The 15323-nt window shown below is 34.5% G+C and overlaps 1 protein-coding gene across 1 annotated transcript in view; it reads left to right on the top strand.

Moving 5' to 3' along the window:
• Positions 1 to 15323, top strand: part of Smp_175460 (hypothetical protein) — a gene marked incomplete at its 3' end in the record, with an annotated part of 63440 nt that overhangs the window by 47862 nt on the left and 255 nt on the right. The window contains exons 16-22 of the mRNA XM_018797249.1: positions 29 to 257; positions 2752 to 2819; positions 5334 to 5679; positions 7359 to 7512; positions 9106 to 9222; positions 12762 to 12914; positions 14874 to 15323. The exon at positions 14874 to 15323 is cut by the window's right edge and continues 255 nt beyond it. Coding sequence (XP_018652310.1) covers positions 29 to 257; positions 2752 to 2819; positions 5334 to 5679; positions 7359 to 7512; positions 9106 to 9222; positions 12762 to 12914; positions 14874 to 15323 — 1517 coding nt within the window. The remainder of the gene's footprint in view (positions 1 to 28; positions 258 to 2751; positions 2820 to 5333; positions 5680 to 7358; positions 7513 to 9105; positions 9223 to 12761; positions 12915 to 14873) is intronic.

The following is a 15323-nucleotide window of genomic DNA, read 5'->3' as shown; positions in this document are numbered from 1 at the left end:
ACGACTGGTGATGTTCCTTCGGAAGTAGATGATGAGAATCCTCCTCCTCCTCCTCCTCATCATCATCATCATCATCATCAAAATATAACTCAATTTAGTAAATATTTTCATCTTATACCTGATGAAGGATTAATTTGTCCTGGTAATTATCAAGTTATACAAATTGAATTTAATTGTAATGATTACATTGGAGAATTTAATGAAATATTTCAATTTAGTTTTGATGGATCATCTAATTATGAAGAGATTACATTTAGGTAAGAAATTAATAGTATTATACAGATTTATAATTAATTCAAACATTGATGAACTTTGATTATGATGATGAATTGTAATATATTCAGTAGCAGTTCTCTATGTTCTACTTTACGACTGTGAAACATAGCCATTAAGAGTAGAAGATACTCGTAAGTTACTAGTATTTGACAACAGATGCCTTAGAAATATTGCTCGGATCTGCTTGGGTCACAGGGTAAGTGATAGTAAGGTTAGACACAGGGTATTAGGGAATGATGGTAAATCAGTTGATGAGATTGTGAATCTTCATCGACTGAGATGGTTAGGCTAAGTAGTACGCATGCTCAACCACCGACTACCACTGCACACATTGTTGACTAGTATTGTGGATGGTTGGAAGAGAGTTAGGGGCGGCCAAACCAAAACGTGGCATCAGAGCTTGAAGTCACTAACTTCTAGTCTGAGCCATGTTGGTAGATGCAGAAAACCTGCTTGGGGTCCGCGTGACTATCGTAACCAATGGTTGGAGACTGTGTGTGACATGTCTCAGAATCGATCACAATGGCGCAGGTGTATACACTCTTTATCTTCCCTTAAACCTTGAGATTAAAATTGCTTCATGTCTATCTTTCTTCCTGTACTATATCCTTATATACAACCTTTCTTTTATATATTACCACCACTGAATTAACTACTATGCATACGGTGTTGATCTTGTTGTGCTAACGAGGTATGTCAACTTGAACCGATGCATATATGTGCCTGGTTCTACGTTGTAGCTGACTGACTGACTATTTAATGACACTATGAGTTATTTTAATGATCATACTATTTAAAATTTCTTGTTATTGGTATTAAGGTCTAGGCTTGATAAGTCTCTTTAGGTATATGTACATCCTAAGCTAGTTGTACATTGATATTTTTGTCAAGTGAAGAATTCTTTCGAATTCTTTAAACCAGTGGCTATATGAAATTGGTAGCTTAGTGGGTAATGTGTTAAGGGTTTTGAAGTTAAAGATAATGGGTTCATATCTCAATTGGAATATCAACATTGAGATTCAGGTACTTATAGGTGACTAGAACCAAATAAGATGAAACGTACATCCTAGATTTCATTGGTAGTCACTATCTAACTTTATTTAGAAAGGTATACATTGTTCAGTACAAGAAAAACCATAAAAAAAATCACTACTAGTTCAATTAGCTTGGGTAATTAAATGGCTTTTACAAAAGATTTTACTGTATGTAACTTCAATAGTATCTATAAATAACCCAGCTTAGTAAATATAACCTAGATATGGGGCAAACTTTATGAAATATATAAGGACAACAATCACTAATCTTAAATGTTTCCGTATAATCACTGACCATGAAGTATTTTCACTTATAGATAATGTGTTTAGCGGTATGTTTCACTAAAGACTAACTATTTACTCCCCAGTGATACTCCAAAGAATCCTAGATTTGATTGAAAATTAAGAGTATGTTTAGACCAGTAATAAAACTAAACAAGAATACAAATATAATTTTAAAAGTGATTTGTTAAAGGGACAAAGAAAATATTTAGTCAACCAAGTGCCACTATGATTCTTATTGTCGTTGCTTACCTTATTCAGTGAGCTAGGTTTTAAATAGAATTACCAGGAAATCCTGAGTGCTGACTTTGTGCTACTTAGTACCAATCAGCAGAAGAGATATAAAACAAAGAGGGATTTGATATTTCTTTTGAAATTTCAATACCTTTCATCCTTTATCAGAGTGTGTAGTGTAAACATTGAGTTATCTGTGAGGACGTTGATTACACACTCAACCTCCATTCAGGAATTCCTATTGATTATATTAAACCATTATACGTTAAATGAGGTGTGACATGATGTCAAGTCACTTAGATTATTGTCCGTATGTCAACTTGATTGGTAGAATTCGACCAAAACTACAGAACAGAGAATATGATATTATTTACTATTCCATGGCCGACTGACACAAATATACAAAAGTCTAACGATTGATATTATTCCTTTAGATCATACGGTTTAACAAGGTACTAATTCAAATAATGCAAATAAGTAAGGAACGAAGTGACATTACATTATTCCGTTTTAGGGTCTATACATGTTTTTATACTTCACTGTCGATTGTTTACTATCACGAGGAAGGTTGAAGAATGTCTCAGAATACTTAAATTCTGGAAATAGTTTCTTAAAATAGTAGGGGTTGAGGAACATCAACAAATGACTTGTTTCGTTTAACTAAGTCTATCAACTTGACTACTTTAGAAAATTCACTATGGAACTACAATTTAAAGTTTTTCTAAGTCAATTATTTGGTCAAAGGCCTATGCTCCGTTGGGAGTAACAGGCGAAAGTAAGTAAGTCAGTCAATGATTATTAATAACTATCATCGGACCTTAGTTTACCTTCTGAATGTCAATGTTGTATTTTCAAATATTCATATTGTGTAACTATTCCTACATAATAATAAAAACGTTCTATTATTCTTTATTTAAATTTATAGTGGTACTGTGGTTGGACCAACATTTCATTTTGATGTTCCGTCAGTGGAATTTGATCAAGTTTCCTATGGTAAATCGTAAAGTATCATATATTTATTTACATTTATTTTTGGTGGTTGAATACAATCGACCCCTCGCGGAGGAGCATTGGCCGCCCACCAGCATTCTCTATCCAGCTCTGTCCTGGGCAATCCTTTCCAGTTCTTTCCACTTGTTATTCATTCTTTTCATATCTGTTTGTATTTCCCGGCGTAATGTGTTCTTTGGCCTTCCTCTTTTCCGCTTACCTTCAGGATTCTAAGTTAGGGCTTGTCTCGTGATGTAGTTTGATGATTTCCTCAATGTATGTCCTATTCACTTCCAACGTCTTTTCCTAATTTACTCTTCATCTGGAACCTGGTTTGTCCTCTCCCATAAAAGACTGTTGCTGATGGTATCCGGCTAGTGAATGTTCATTATTTCGCGTAGACAATTGTTTATAAATACTTGTACCTTCTTGACGATGGTTGTAGTAGTTCTCCACGTTTCAGCTCCGTACAGTAGGACGATTATTACATTAAATGATTTGTATTACTATTAGTAGTATGTGATTATACATTCAATTTACTATGTAGTTCACTCCCAGTAATTAATGATTCTTATTACAATAGGGACTATTTAACGTAGACTATATCACCTATAAGAGTTTAGCATATTAGTTTTATGAGTGACATGGCTTAATAATTTTTGTTTTCACTAGGCAAGACCCCATGATACCATTTTGAAGAATATTTTAAAGTGATCACGAATCATGATCAATATCTTAACACCTCTTTCTAGTTATACAGTAATGTGAAGGACTGGGTTTGGGAATAATTAAATTCTGATTGCCAAATGTAATATAAGAAAGATCCAGTCCGCCTGTTAATGCTATTATAGATGTGTGGATAGTTATCACTTTCCCGATCGTTCATACCGTGTAAGACTATTTCTTATTAAGTTATCTGGAAAACAATTTGAGTTCGTAATGGTCTTGGTAACGTGGCGGCATGGCCACAGGGCCTATGGAAGAACTCTTGGGGCTGATCATACCCATTCTTTCTACGAGTATTTCTTAATGTATTAGTTTCATAGTTTAAAGGATTTATCAACGGTGACATGAATCCGTGTGATAGAGTAAAATGTGGAATGTTTAAAACAGAAGCTTTTTAAAACTCTTCTTCCATTGCAAGAAGACGGGTCACTCCAAGACTGGTTGTCCAGGTGAAACACTTATTGAAACACTTCAAAGCCGTCGTGGCTACGACTTAACCATTCAATCTTAAGTCTATTGCTTTCAGTCCTATATTTCTAAGATCAACCCACCCGGAATGGTAGGACCTAAAGGAAAACTATTCCAGTCAATATGGCTCAGTTTGGTGATCATGGTAGGTGAAGTCGGCAAATGCAGTCTGGATACCTACCCAGAATCTTCAAAAAAAGGGGGAGATGTTGAGTCGGCTTCCGGAGAACTCTAACAGAGCCTCCAGAGGCTCATAAAGAGCCCCAGCCAATCAGAATACGATGGAACATTCTAGAGTTCCAACGTGGCGTGATACTATTGGTCGGTATCATAATATGTCGTTAATGGATTGGCTAACATCTATAAATACCTATGATTTTCTGTAACAAGATTGAACCTTTTAGTAAAGTGCTTCCCACACACTTTGTCCCTTCTCTCTGGTGTTCAAGTCGGTGTATAGTTCTAGCTCCGGGGTACGGAACTAGCTTAGGGAAGCGAATATAGCGTTCACAATCGGCTAGACGTAACAGTAGGCGAGCCAGACCACCATATAACGGTAGTGGCTACGGCCAGGAGAGAAGAGATTTAAAATAGGTAGCCCTGGAAGGAAATACATGTATTATAGAGAACTTCTTAATTCAAATATTAAAACAGCTTAATCAAATAATCATACTTTAATCTAAAAAATAATAGAGTTTGTACCTTATAATATGATAAAATTTGATAAGATATCCGTAAATTTTGGGTTTGATCCCATTCGGCAACTTGGGTACCAACTACTGAAGGATTTGAAAACGGAAAAAAGACAACCATCTAGTACCCTCTTGTTTTTATCTCTTTTTCTGATTGAATTCAGTTGGTGAAGAATACCTCTATCAAAATATTATCAGTTTTAGCATGTAATTACCTCAAGTGACTGTATCTATAATGTGAACTGTTTTATGACTATCATATTCCTAATTCTAACCTACGTTAGTCCCATAGTTCAAAGGAGTTATCAACGGTGATGTGAATCCACGTGGATGAATAAAATGCGAAATGTTCAAAACAGAAGCTTTTCAAAACTCTTCTTCCATTGCAGAAAAAAGGGTTGCTCCAACGCTGGTTGTCCAGGTGAAACCCTATTGTTTTTATCTCTTTTCCTGACTGACTTCAGTTAGAAAAGCATACCACTGTCAAAATATTATCAGTTTTAGCATATAATTACCTCAAGTGACTGTATCTATAATGTGAACTATTTTATGACTATCATATTCCTAATTCTAACCTACGTTTATAAATATTATAATGCATATTTTGTTTCTTATGTAACTATTCTAAAAGGATTTTCAAAAGAGAAAATTATAACTTTACATAATACTTCATTTATACCAATGGATTTTATTCTTCGTATCACTGGTGATGATGATGACGATGAAGTGAATAGTGATACTAACAACAAGCAAGATGAACAGTTGAATGCTATTTCAAATCATAGTTCAAATGTACTTCAATCACTTGATAATGCATCATTTCAAATCATTCCAGAATATGGTAATCTACTTCCAATGAGTTCAATGAATATATCTATACGATTTAGTCCAAAATATTTAGGCTTAAAAAAGTATAAATTAATTGTTGATGTTGTAAATGTTGGAAAAAATGCACATTGGTTACCAATATCTACTGTGTAAGTTATACTAATAACTGGAAACGTTTTGAAATAATTCTATTTAAAATATTGAAGTTTATCTAAGTTTTTAATTATGTTTTATCTTTCATAATACTTCATTCGGTCCATAGGTAGATACGCCCTCAAATGCCCTGGTACGGACAAGAGTAGGGTGAATACGCTCTTCCCCTCGAAATGCTTTCATAGCCCCTGCCAGGGAAGTCCTACTCACTGCCTTCTCGTGGCATTACTGTTGTTTACGAAATTGAGAGGACGAAAAGCGAATGTCCAACGCTTTAACCGGGCTGGTGGACACGGAAAGTCCACCTAGGGGAGTTGGAAAACCCTGATTCAAAACCAATGGTGCGCATAGGCTTCAGTATCCTGAAGGAACAAATGGTGTATGAATCAATCGTTGGTCACCGTCTACCATGAGACTGTATCTCCTTAAGATGCTCCACTGCCTTGTGGATCAGATCTTTAGGTCAAAGGCTCCGGGTGTGGCCCCGTAAGAAAACCACCTGCTTCAGTTTGGGCATCTGGGCAGTATCCCGGCCCTCACACAAATCTCACTTGATTTGTATGTATCTGGTGCCCGTTTGTACCAATATTTATGTGTACAAATAAATGAATAAATAGGTAGTTACTATTTGTTTTTTGTCTGGGGATATTAGTCTGTTAGAAAAAATCTGGAAAACATAGTGAATTGTAGTTTCATGCCTGTTTAAACTCATTATCAGTGAGTTCCATACATGTTGCTACAACAGGAGATCAGTTACAGACGGAATAGTGGTAAAGTCTCTGACTATAAACTATAAAGAAAATTAATTTCCTCAGGATTTTAGATATACATGGCAGAAGATTATCAACCAGAAAGAAACTCCTGTTCAAATTTTCGTGGTACGTAACTTCAGAAAATGCGTGTCTCAATGTTAAGTCACTTAGAGTAGTTGTTTACGAAAAAAAAACTACTTACGGTTGATCTGTAATAAATCCGATTTTACTTTGAAGGAATTTCGATTCTGTTCATCTAAAGAAAACAGGCAACAGATAACAAAACTCACCATATAAATAACTGAAGGTTGTTATTTTGTTGTTTCACTATCAAATGTAGTCATAAATATTTGCAGAAGGTCAACAGCGCTGAGCTTAATAATTACGGCATCAATAAAATGCCTTCATAGCTGTTCTTATTGTTCTCTTCACATTGGTTGATGTATTTATTTGATTAAAAACTATTCAAACATTCTTGCGGATGAATATCGGATATTCGGTTTGTATTCTATGATATATATATATATGTAATATGATGAACGTTTTTCGGAGATTTTTCAGTTTGATTATGTTGACAGTGAGAAACTTTATATTGATGACAATGAAAGATGCTTGTTTAACATCACAACTTGACTAAAATTGGTAGTGTTAACCATTAGGTACCGCTGTGATGACCTTCAGGTAACACATTTGTACTTGTCTTGAATGCAATATATTTGTTCCTTTGTAAAGTTGTAGGTGTGCTTTAATATCCAAATTTTTATGTTTATTGAGCTCTAGGATAGAAAAGAGGTCTTGTAGAAGCTATTCCATGTTGAAGATCTTCAAAAACATATATATATATATATATATATATATATATATAGTTATCGTTATCTGTATTATTAAAAATAATAAGCATAATTTGACGTTTCTTCATACAGGGCTATCCGTCCAGATGTAATTGTAACACCGGAGTCGATAAATTTGAAAAGGTGTTTTATTAATCATCCCTATACCATTGAAATGACATTAACAAATCAATCAATCGAGCCAGCTAGCTATCAATTTGTTGAACAGTTAGCAACAGTAAAAGTAGTAAAAACTATAACAACACAAATTATCACAAATCAAGAAGGAGATTCTAGTGAAGATTCAAAGTTACAATATTGGATAGATAAACCAGAGGTAGAATATTTTTATTGTTTATCAAATACTATTACAATAATTGTTTGATTTTGTTTTTAACATATTTACTCTGACTGATTCGAACTCAGGACATTAACATTGTTAGATGCCGGTTCAGTAGTCTAGAGGTTAGGCGCTCAAGCGCGATACTGATAGGTCCTGGGTTGGAATCTCGCGAGGCGGGATCGTGGATGCGCACTGCTGAGGAGTCTCACAATAGGACGAAACGGCCGTCCAGTGCTTCCAGGTTGTCCATGGTGGTCTAGCTTCAATTGACTCATGATTTCAACTATATTCCTATTTAGTCAAAACAACTATGATCGATTATAAATATTTAACTGGCTTATGTATATACATTTCAAACAGACCTACTTTTAAAATCAGGTTAGATAAATGTGACTAAAAGTACTGTCAACTCAACCCTGGATGTATTAAACAATTTTTGCTCTACTATTGTGTTATTGTTTTCACTAGGGTCATGAAATGTGTTTAATTAAACTGGATAGATTAGGTATTTCTACTTATATTAAAAGAAAAAGTAACAACACCAGACTAAATGTTCCAGACTTACGATAATGCTAGGTAATCTTTTTTTGTGAATACTCATAACCTGTAATTCTTTAGATAGTTTGTTAATCTAAACCTAAATGATTTAAACCGAGACTCACAATTGATTGATCACTGGGTGGTGATCAGTGTCATACGTATCAAGTCCGTCTTAGTACTGATCGAATGCTATCGATCAAGTTGCTATGTGGCCACTAGTCTAGCTGGCTCGACACTGCATGCACTATGTTGAGATAAGATGATGGTTTGAGGTGGTCGACAGGAAACCCTGGACCCGGGTTTCGTGCTACTTGACGCTTGTCAGCTAGGTGTACCTGTAATCTTTAGGGAACTGGTGCTCCCTGACGGATTCGAGGCTGGATCACCCAGCTTCACAGCCAGAGACGTTACCACTGAGCTATTCAGGCCGTGACCGACCTCCTGTAAAACTGAGATGTAATCACAATTGATTGATTACTGGATAATGATCAATGTCATGCGCGTCAAGTCCTTCTTAGTGCTGATCGAATGCTATCGAATGCTATTGAAAATATATAAAAAAAGAAAACACTCGCGATCTCGTTATGAATATTACGTGGTTCATTCATCAAATTCAGGTTTATATGCTCATCTTTGAAACTAACTCTTTATTGAAAGGTTAATGACCTTAATTGACTGACTAAACTAAAGTAGGTTGAACAATATTTGATGATCAATTCAACTACTTTCACTAGCAAGCTATTGATTCAATGTCTTGATACTGAGAAACTAATTATCATTTGAAATACTCATAACGGAGAAGGTTTATAGCTCAGGTGGATGACTTTGATGGAGTTTTATTCTCTGAGCTGAAATACTCATAATTTGTACAAATTTGAAATAGAATATACATTAAGATTTTAACATACATGTATATGGATGTTATTTCTATAATCTATATTTAACACTTTCTTACAGGGATTTATTAATGGATTAAATTCTGTTCAACTCTCTATAACATTTAAAGCAAAAGTATTAGGATTAATTACAAGTGAATTATGCTTTAAAATATGTGGTATTAATGAAAATCCACTGGTAAGTGTTTTATTTTTTTAAAAATTCATTCATATATTACTGTTATTGTTTAATCTGGGATCACCGGGTAAGTAGTAGTGAGGTTAGACATAGGGTATTAGGGAATGATGGTAAATCAGTTGATGAGGTCATGAATCTTCATCGACTGAGATGGTTGGGCCACGTGTTACGTATGCCTGAACACCGATTTCTACGACGCACAATGATAACTAGTATTGGTGATGGTTAGAAGAAAGTTAGGGGCAGCCAAACCAAAACGTGGCATCAGAGCTTGAAGTCACTAACTTCTAGTGTGAGCCATGTTGGTAGATGCAGAAAACTTGCTTGGGGTCCGTGTGACTATCGTAACCAATGGTTGGAGACTGTGTGTGACATGGCTCAGAATCGATCACAATGGCGCAGGTGTATACACTCTTTATCTTCCCTCAAACCTTGAGAATAAAATTGTTTCATATCTTTCTTTCTTCATGTACTATACACTTGTAAACAATTTTTCTTTTATATATTGCCACCACTAAATTAACTACTTCTATGAATTCGGTGTTCATCTTGTTGTGCTAACGAGGTATGTCAACTTGAACCGATGCATATATGTGCCTGGTCCTATGTTGTAGCTGACTGACTGACTTCTCATCCTTAATAAGCATGAAATAAGAAATAATGCGACAAAACTGTGTCAAATAAATTAATTAAATATGTTTTAATGATAAAATTTGCATTAAATAATCACTGAATAGTAGTTAATGTTATGTTTGTTTAGTCCCTAGCGTCGGTTTAATTTTATTCATTATATTACAGTATGCCTAATGATATGATGATGTACTCAAAAGTTGGCAAATGAAAGGGTCATAGTGTTTCATTTGAAAACCTCTTAACTGATAAGTGTATGCAATCGATCAAGGAACAATTTCGTCTTCAAAGATGTAGATACAAATATATATATATATATATATGTAAATTGGTACCTATACATGAGATTTGGTCTAGCCCAATAAATTTCCTTCTTCACTCTTAGACTTCACACTCGGTAACTGGTTTGGGGTTCGGGCACAGGTAGTTTGTGTATCAATATCAAACGCAGACACTATGCGTTGTAACGCCTACCGGTCTAAGTGATCTGACATTGCATACAATATGTTTTGACGTTATATATATATAAATTAGTCATCATATTGCTATCTTTGGAATCATTTATCTCGTGTGAGATCATTGTGTTTGTGACGCAATTCATCGTAGGGATAAAATTCTCGTTTAAAACAAATACTGAATGAATATCATCAAGTTTGCTGTGTGAAAGCTATTTCAAATCCGAAAGAATAAATGGTTTTTCACTTGAGAAGAAGCCTCGAATAGATTTAATCAATAAACGTTATGAGAAGATAAGTGGTTGGGACCCAAATATGGCCAATGAAATGTTTTAACTTTACTAATAATCCTGTCGAGAGATCGTATTAGTTTAAACGTTCTCATAGAATATTCAATAACGTCTTTGTTAGACTTAGTAGGTATCAAACTGCTCGACAGATTCCTGTTAATAGTAGTTTAAGATTACAACTGACTTACGAAGTATATAAATGATGATGCTGAGGGGTCGTATTGTAGTGAGCAAGAACACAGCTGGGCACAATCGAATGTACTTAATCACAAATTACAAACTATCTTATTGAAATCTGATAACCATACAGTAACTAGTTAATCTGCAAAATAACAATCAATTGTCTTAATCTTGATTGTTCCTTCTGTAAATATCAGTCAATCTTCTCTGATTTCATTGTTCATGCATTTTCACACTGATTGCACTTCGTTCTTATTCTTTTCTTATCAATCTTCTGCCAAAATACATTCTATGCCTGACCCTCCCATATACTACTTATGTGGGTATAAGTAATTCACACCACAGTATTATAAGATAACATGATAACATAAATCAGTATAGTGAATACTAATCAATATAATAAAACTGCGTGAAAATAGTAGAAAAATGGGAGAGATGTAATATCGCAGTTATTCTAACAGTATTTTTGAAAGCATAAGTGAGACCTTCATAGGAAAGGCCCAATACAGATAATGAATGATATAAGGGCCGTCAGAGATAAGAGTTCGTAATTTAAAGTGTAATGATTTTGTTTTATAATTTAAAACAATCAAACAGTCTGAGAGCATTTTCTTTTCAAAAATAAAATCCAAATGGAAAATCAGTAAATTTCAATCATTTGATAGTGTAAACTATGAAAATTCTGCACTTTCGACAAATCTCCCTACACTAAGGAGTCAAGAATTTAAACAAGCAATGTACAAATATTAACCGCTGTTGTAGACTATAGGAATTCTTTCAGTTCCTTGTTACACTGAATTTTTCGATGTGAATGGCAGAGAGATATGGATGTAGGATCAGTTGACCCAACTACAGATCATGAAACTCCCTATAAACACAACTATCTGTTTGGTAAATAAGATCATTACTTGGTTAATGGAATAAATAAAATCAGTTAAGTTGTCAAAAAAGAATTAGAGGATTTTACATTTTCTCCATTTGAAATTGTTATTCTGATAGTAAAAAGCTATTTAACTTACTAGTACTTACATAATATTAGAACTTATCATATGATCAAATTCACTTGCTATTGTTTACTCGAATCTTCTCATTGACGTTTAGGACTGCAGTTGGGACTGATCGGTTGCAGTCCTAAATGTCAATGGGAAGATTCAAGCAAACAATATGAAGTGAATTTAAACTTCACCCCATTGCACAAGCAAGTGGCTATCAGGTTTCAGTAGCTAAGTAGATAACGCGATGGAGTTTGAAGCGAATGGTACTGGGTTCGAGTCCCAGAGTGAACGACAACTCTCAGATGCAGGTACATCCAGCTGATGAGTCCCAAATAGGAAGAAACGTGAGTCCTGGATCCCACTGCTAGCCACTATCAATCTTTGCTTATCATATGATCGTTTATCATCAATTAACCAACTTACAATGTTTAAAGATGACTTATATCATGGAATATTACTAGCTGGTGAATTGTTAAAATTCAACCAACACTAAATTCGAACAAAGTCAGAATAACAACTGATGGATAATAATTTGATTTCACTAAATTTACTGATTCCTTATCAGTTGGCTACAGTATAATGAATTCATATTATTCTGCCTTGACCCTTGTTTTCATTTTATTCAAATTCATAAAGAGGACTAACATTTTTGAAGTTATGTGCTGTTTTCGTTGGCGACTCCTAACCGCTGTATATTCATAACCCTACCAGGGCTCGAATCTAGGACATACGATTCCATTTTGGTCATAATATATTCAAACTACTTAATTAGTACCCAGTAGTTTACATTTTCAGCTTTCGTTAATTTAAGGCACATTTCAACTATTATCTAGTGCTATCAGTGACAACCGCCTTCCTGATGAAATGATTGAAATCTATCAATCGGTATGTGAAAACTACAATTTCCAAGTTCAACTTACCTCTACAAACTAACTAACTAAAAAGTTTATAAACTATTTCATTGTTTTATTTCCTTTAATAAAATATAGAAAATACCTGTAAAATGTATGGGAGAAGGTCCAGTGTTACATGTTGATCAAACAAAATTAGAATGGGGAACAATACCCGTTTTGCAACCAATTGTTAAAATATTAAGAATTTCAAATGAATCATGTATTGATGCTAATTATACTGCTAAGATGGTGGGTTCTGTTTTTCATTAGTAACCTTCGATATACACATTTTATGTTATGTAACTATCGTTTTTGAAATTGTACATTGCTATTCACTTCTTATGTGAGAAGGGAAGTCGATTTAAAAGAATTATTGACAGTTGGCTAAAAAGCATTTAACGATTCCAAATCATCAGATAACACATTTAGCTTATCCTGTGTAGTCAGTAGTGGTATACTGTTTTTATCAGACATAAATTGCCAGTGTAGATTTGTTTGATGAGGACTCTGACAAAATAGAGCGTCTGTTAACAGCTTTATGTAACAATACAGGTATAGTTTGGATGCGATTATCTCCCTCCAAGTGTAAAATACTGTTTCAGGACTGGCCTGTGTCAATGCCTGATTTAATTGTTGGAGGTGAACCATTTGGGAGTATTGACTGCTTCACTTATCTTGGGAGTCTCATCAGTCCTAATTGTCTTGTGTCTGAGAGAATCTCAGCAAGAATTCAAAAGGCCTGATTACTTTTCGCTAACTTGGGTCACTTATGGAGTAGGCGAGATATCCGTCTTCCAATCAAAGGGCAAGATTATTACGCAGCAGTTTGATCCATCCTGCATTATGAGTGTGAAACATGACTATTAAGAACATAGGATATTCTTAGGTTGCCAGTATTCGACTGTAGGTATCTTCTACGCATTGCTCGTCTATTTTGGGACAAATGATTAGGCAGTAACTGGGTTAGGAAGAGGATACTAGGTAATAATATGGTAGTAAATCTTTATCAATCGAGGTGGTTGGAACACGTTGTACGTATGCATAATCACCACCTACATTGGCGAACGATGTTGTATGATATAGGAGTAGTTGGAAGAAAGGCAGGGATGGGTAAACCAAAATATGGCACCAGTCTATTAAGTCATTATTCATCGGACTGAGTTGTGTTAACATCTGGGAACTACCTGGTTGGAGTCCGCGTGATTATCGTAACTAATATAACGGATTGTTCAAAATATTTTTCTTTGTCTGTCACAGGCATACTACGATAATACATTGTATGATATTGAGACTAGTTACGTCATATCATATCCAGGATTCACAACCTTATTAATACTAGATAAAACTTAATTCAACATAATTACAAGCAGTCACACTCAGTGATTTCGGAGTAGAAATTAATGAGAGGAAGGGAATGACATATTTAATAGTCAGTAGACTAAATGCCTGTTTGTACACCCCCAGTGATTAACCATATCTTGCTTTCACTGCCACATATTAGTAACCTATATTTAAGGAGTTTAATTGACATGACTCAAAACAATTTGCAAAGGTGCAGGTGGATTCGCTCTTTATCTTCGCTTAGATCTTAAGTTTCTAGAGTCCTCATAAAATTTTTATTATTTCACTAATCTACATTTTCTTGAATAGTATGTTCTATGGATAATCCTTTATATTACAACTAATACTGTTACGAACTCTATTAATCTTGAATTCGCTCTGACAATTCTATCTCGCCCTGTTAATGTGTGGCAACTTGTACCAATTTACACATGTTCCAGGTCTTACGTTACGTTTGACTGACTAAAATTGTTTATGTAGCCAAGAGATGTAACTTCAGTAGTCAAGCAATACGAACTAGGGGATCGATTTCTTGTTTGTCCATCGTCTTATTCATACATTCAATAAATGTATTTGCCAGCGAGATATCTTAAGGTAAAAGGGTCTTTCATGTGTTAACTATTGAAATTTCAGATTTAACCAAGTATAAACAGACAGTGACATATTGAGTAACTTGAAATGTTAAGGATAAAGAACTGGAAAATCTGATCCCTACTCCGTTTTTATTCCTTCACCCATAGAATTACCATACTTTATTAGAGTGGTTTATGTTTTGTCAACGGCTTCTGAACATTCTAATGCTGTTCATTGTTTCATAATGTTTAATACATTTCCACATATTTCAATTTTTACTATTAATCTCATTAGGTACGAAATGATACTGTTTATAAAGCTGAACCATCCTCTGGAAGTATTCCAGGTTATGGTCATGTGGATTTGAATATTATTGCAAATCTAGATGATATTATATTATTTAAAGATCAGTTAGTTGTACAAGTTGAAAACACATTACAACCATTGAAAATTGAACTAAGTGCAACTGGTCAAGGTGGTACAATTGTAACACAACCATCAATGGGCTCTGTGTTAAATTTAGGCTGTCAATTTAGTGTTAATCCAATGAGGAAACATTTTAAAGTTATAAACAAAGGAAGGAGATCACAACAAATAATATGGTCTATAGATGGACAATCACCACGTAAATCAATTCATATGGATGGTCAAGTTAGTTTTTGTGTTGATCAATTTATAATTCAGATGGGGTTTTGTGGAGAATTTAGTATTTTCACATTTGAAATCATGGGTCAATTGAAGCTA

The sequence above is a fragment of the Schistosoma mansoni genome, chromosome 4, assembly GCF_000237925.1.
Source record: "Schistosoma mansoni strain Puerto Rico chromosome 4, complete genome".
Classification (NCBI taxonomy): domain Eukaryota; kingdom Metazoa; phylum Platyhelminthes; class Trematoda; order Strigeidida; family Schistosomatidae; genus Schistosoma; species Schistosoma mansoni.
Note: the sequence above shows the minus strand (reverse complement) of the source record. Positions and strands in the feature narration are given on the sequence as shown.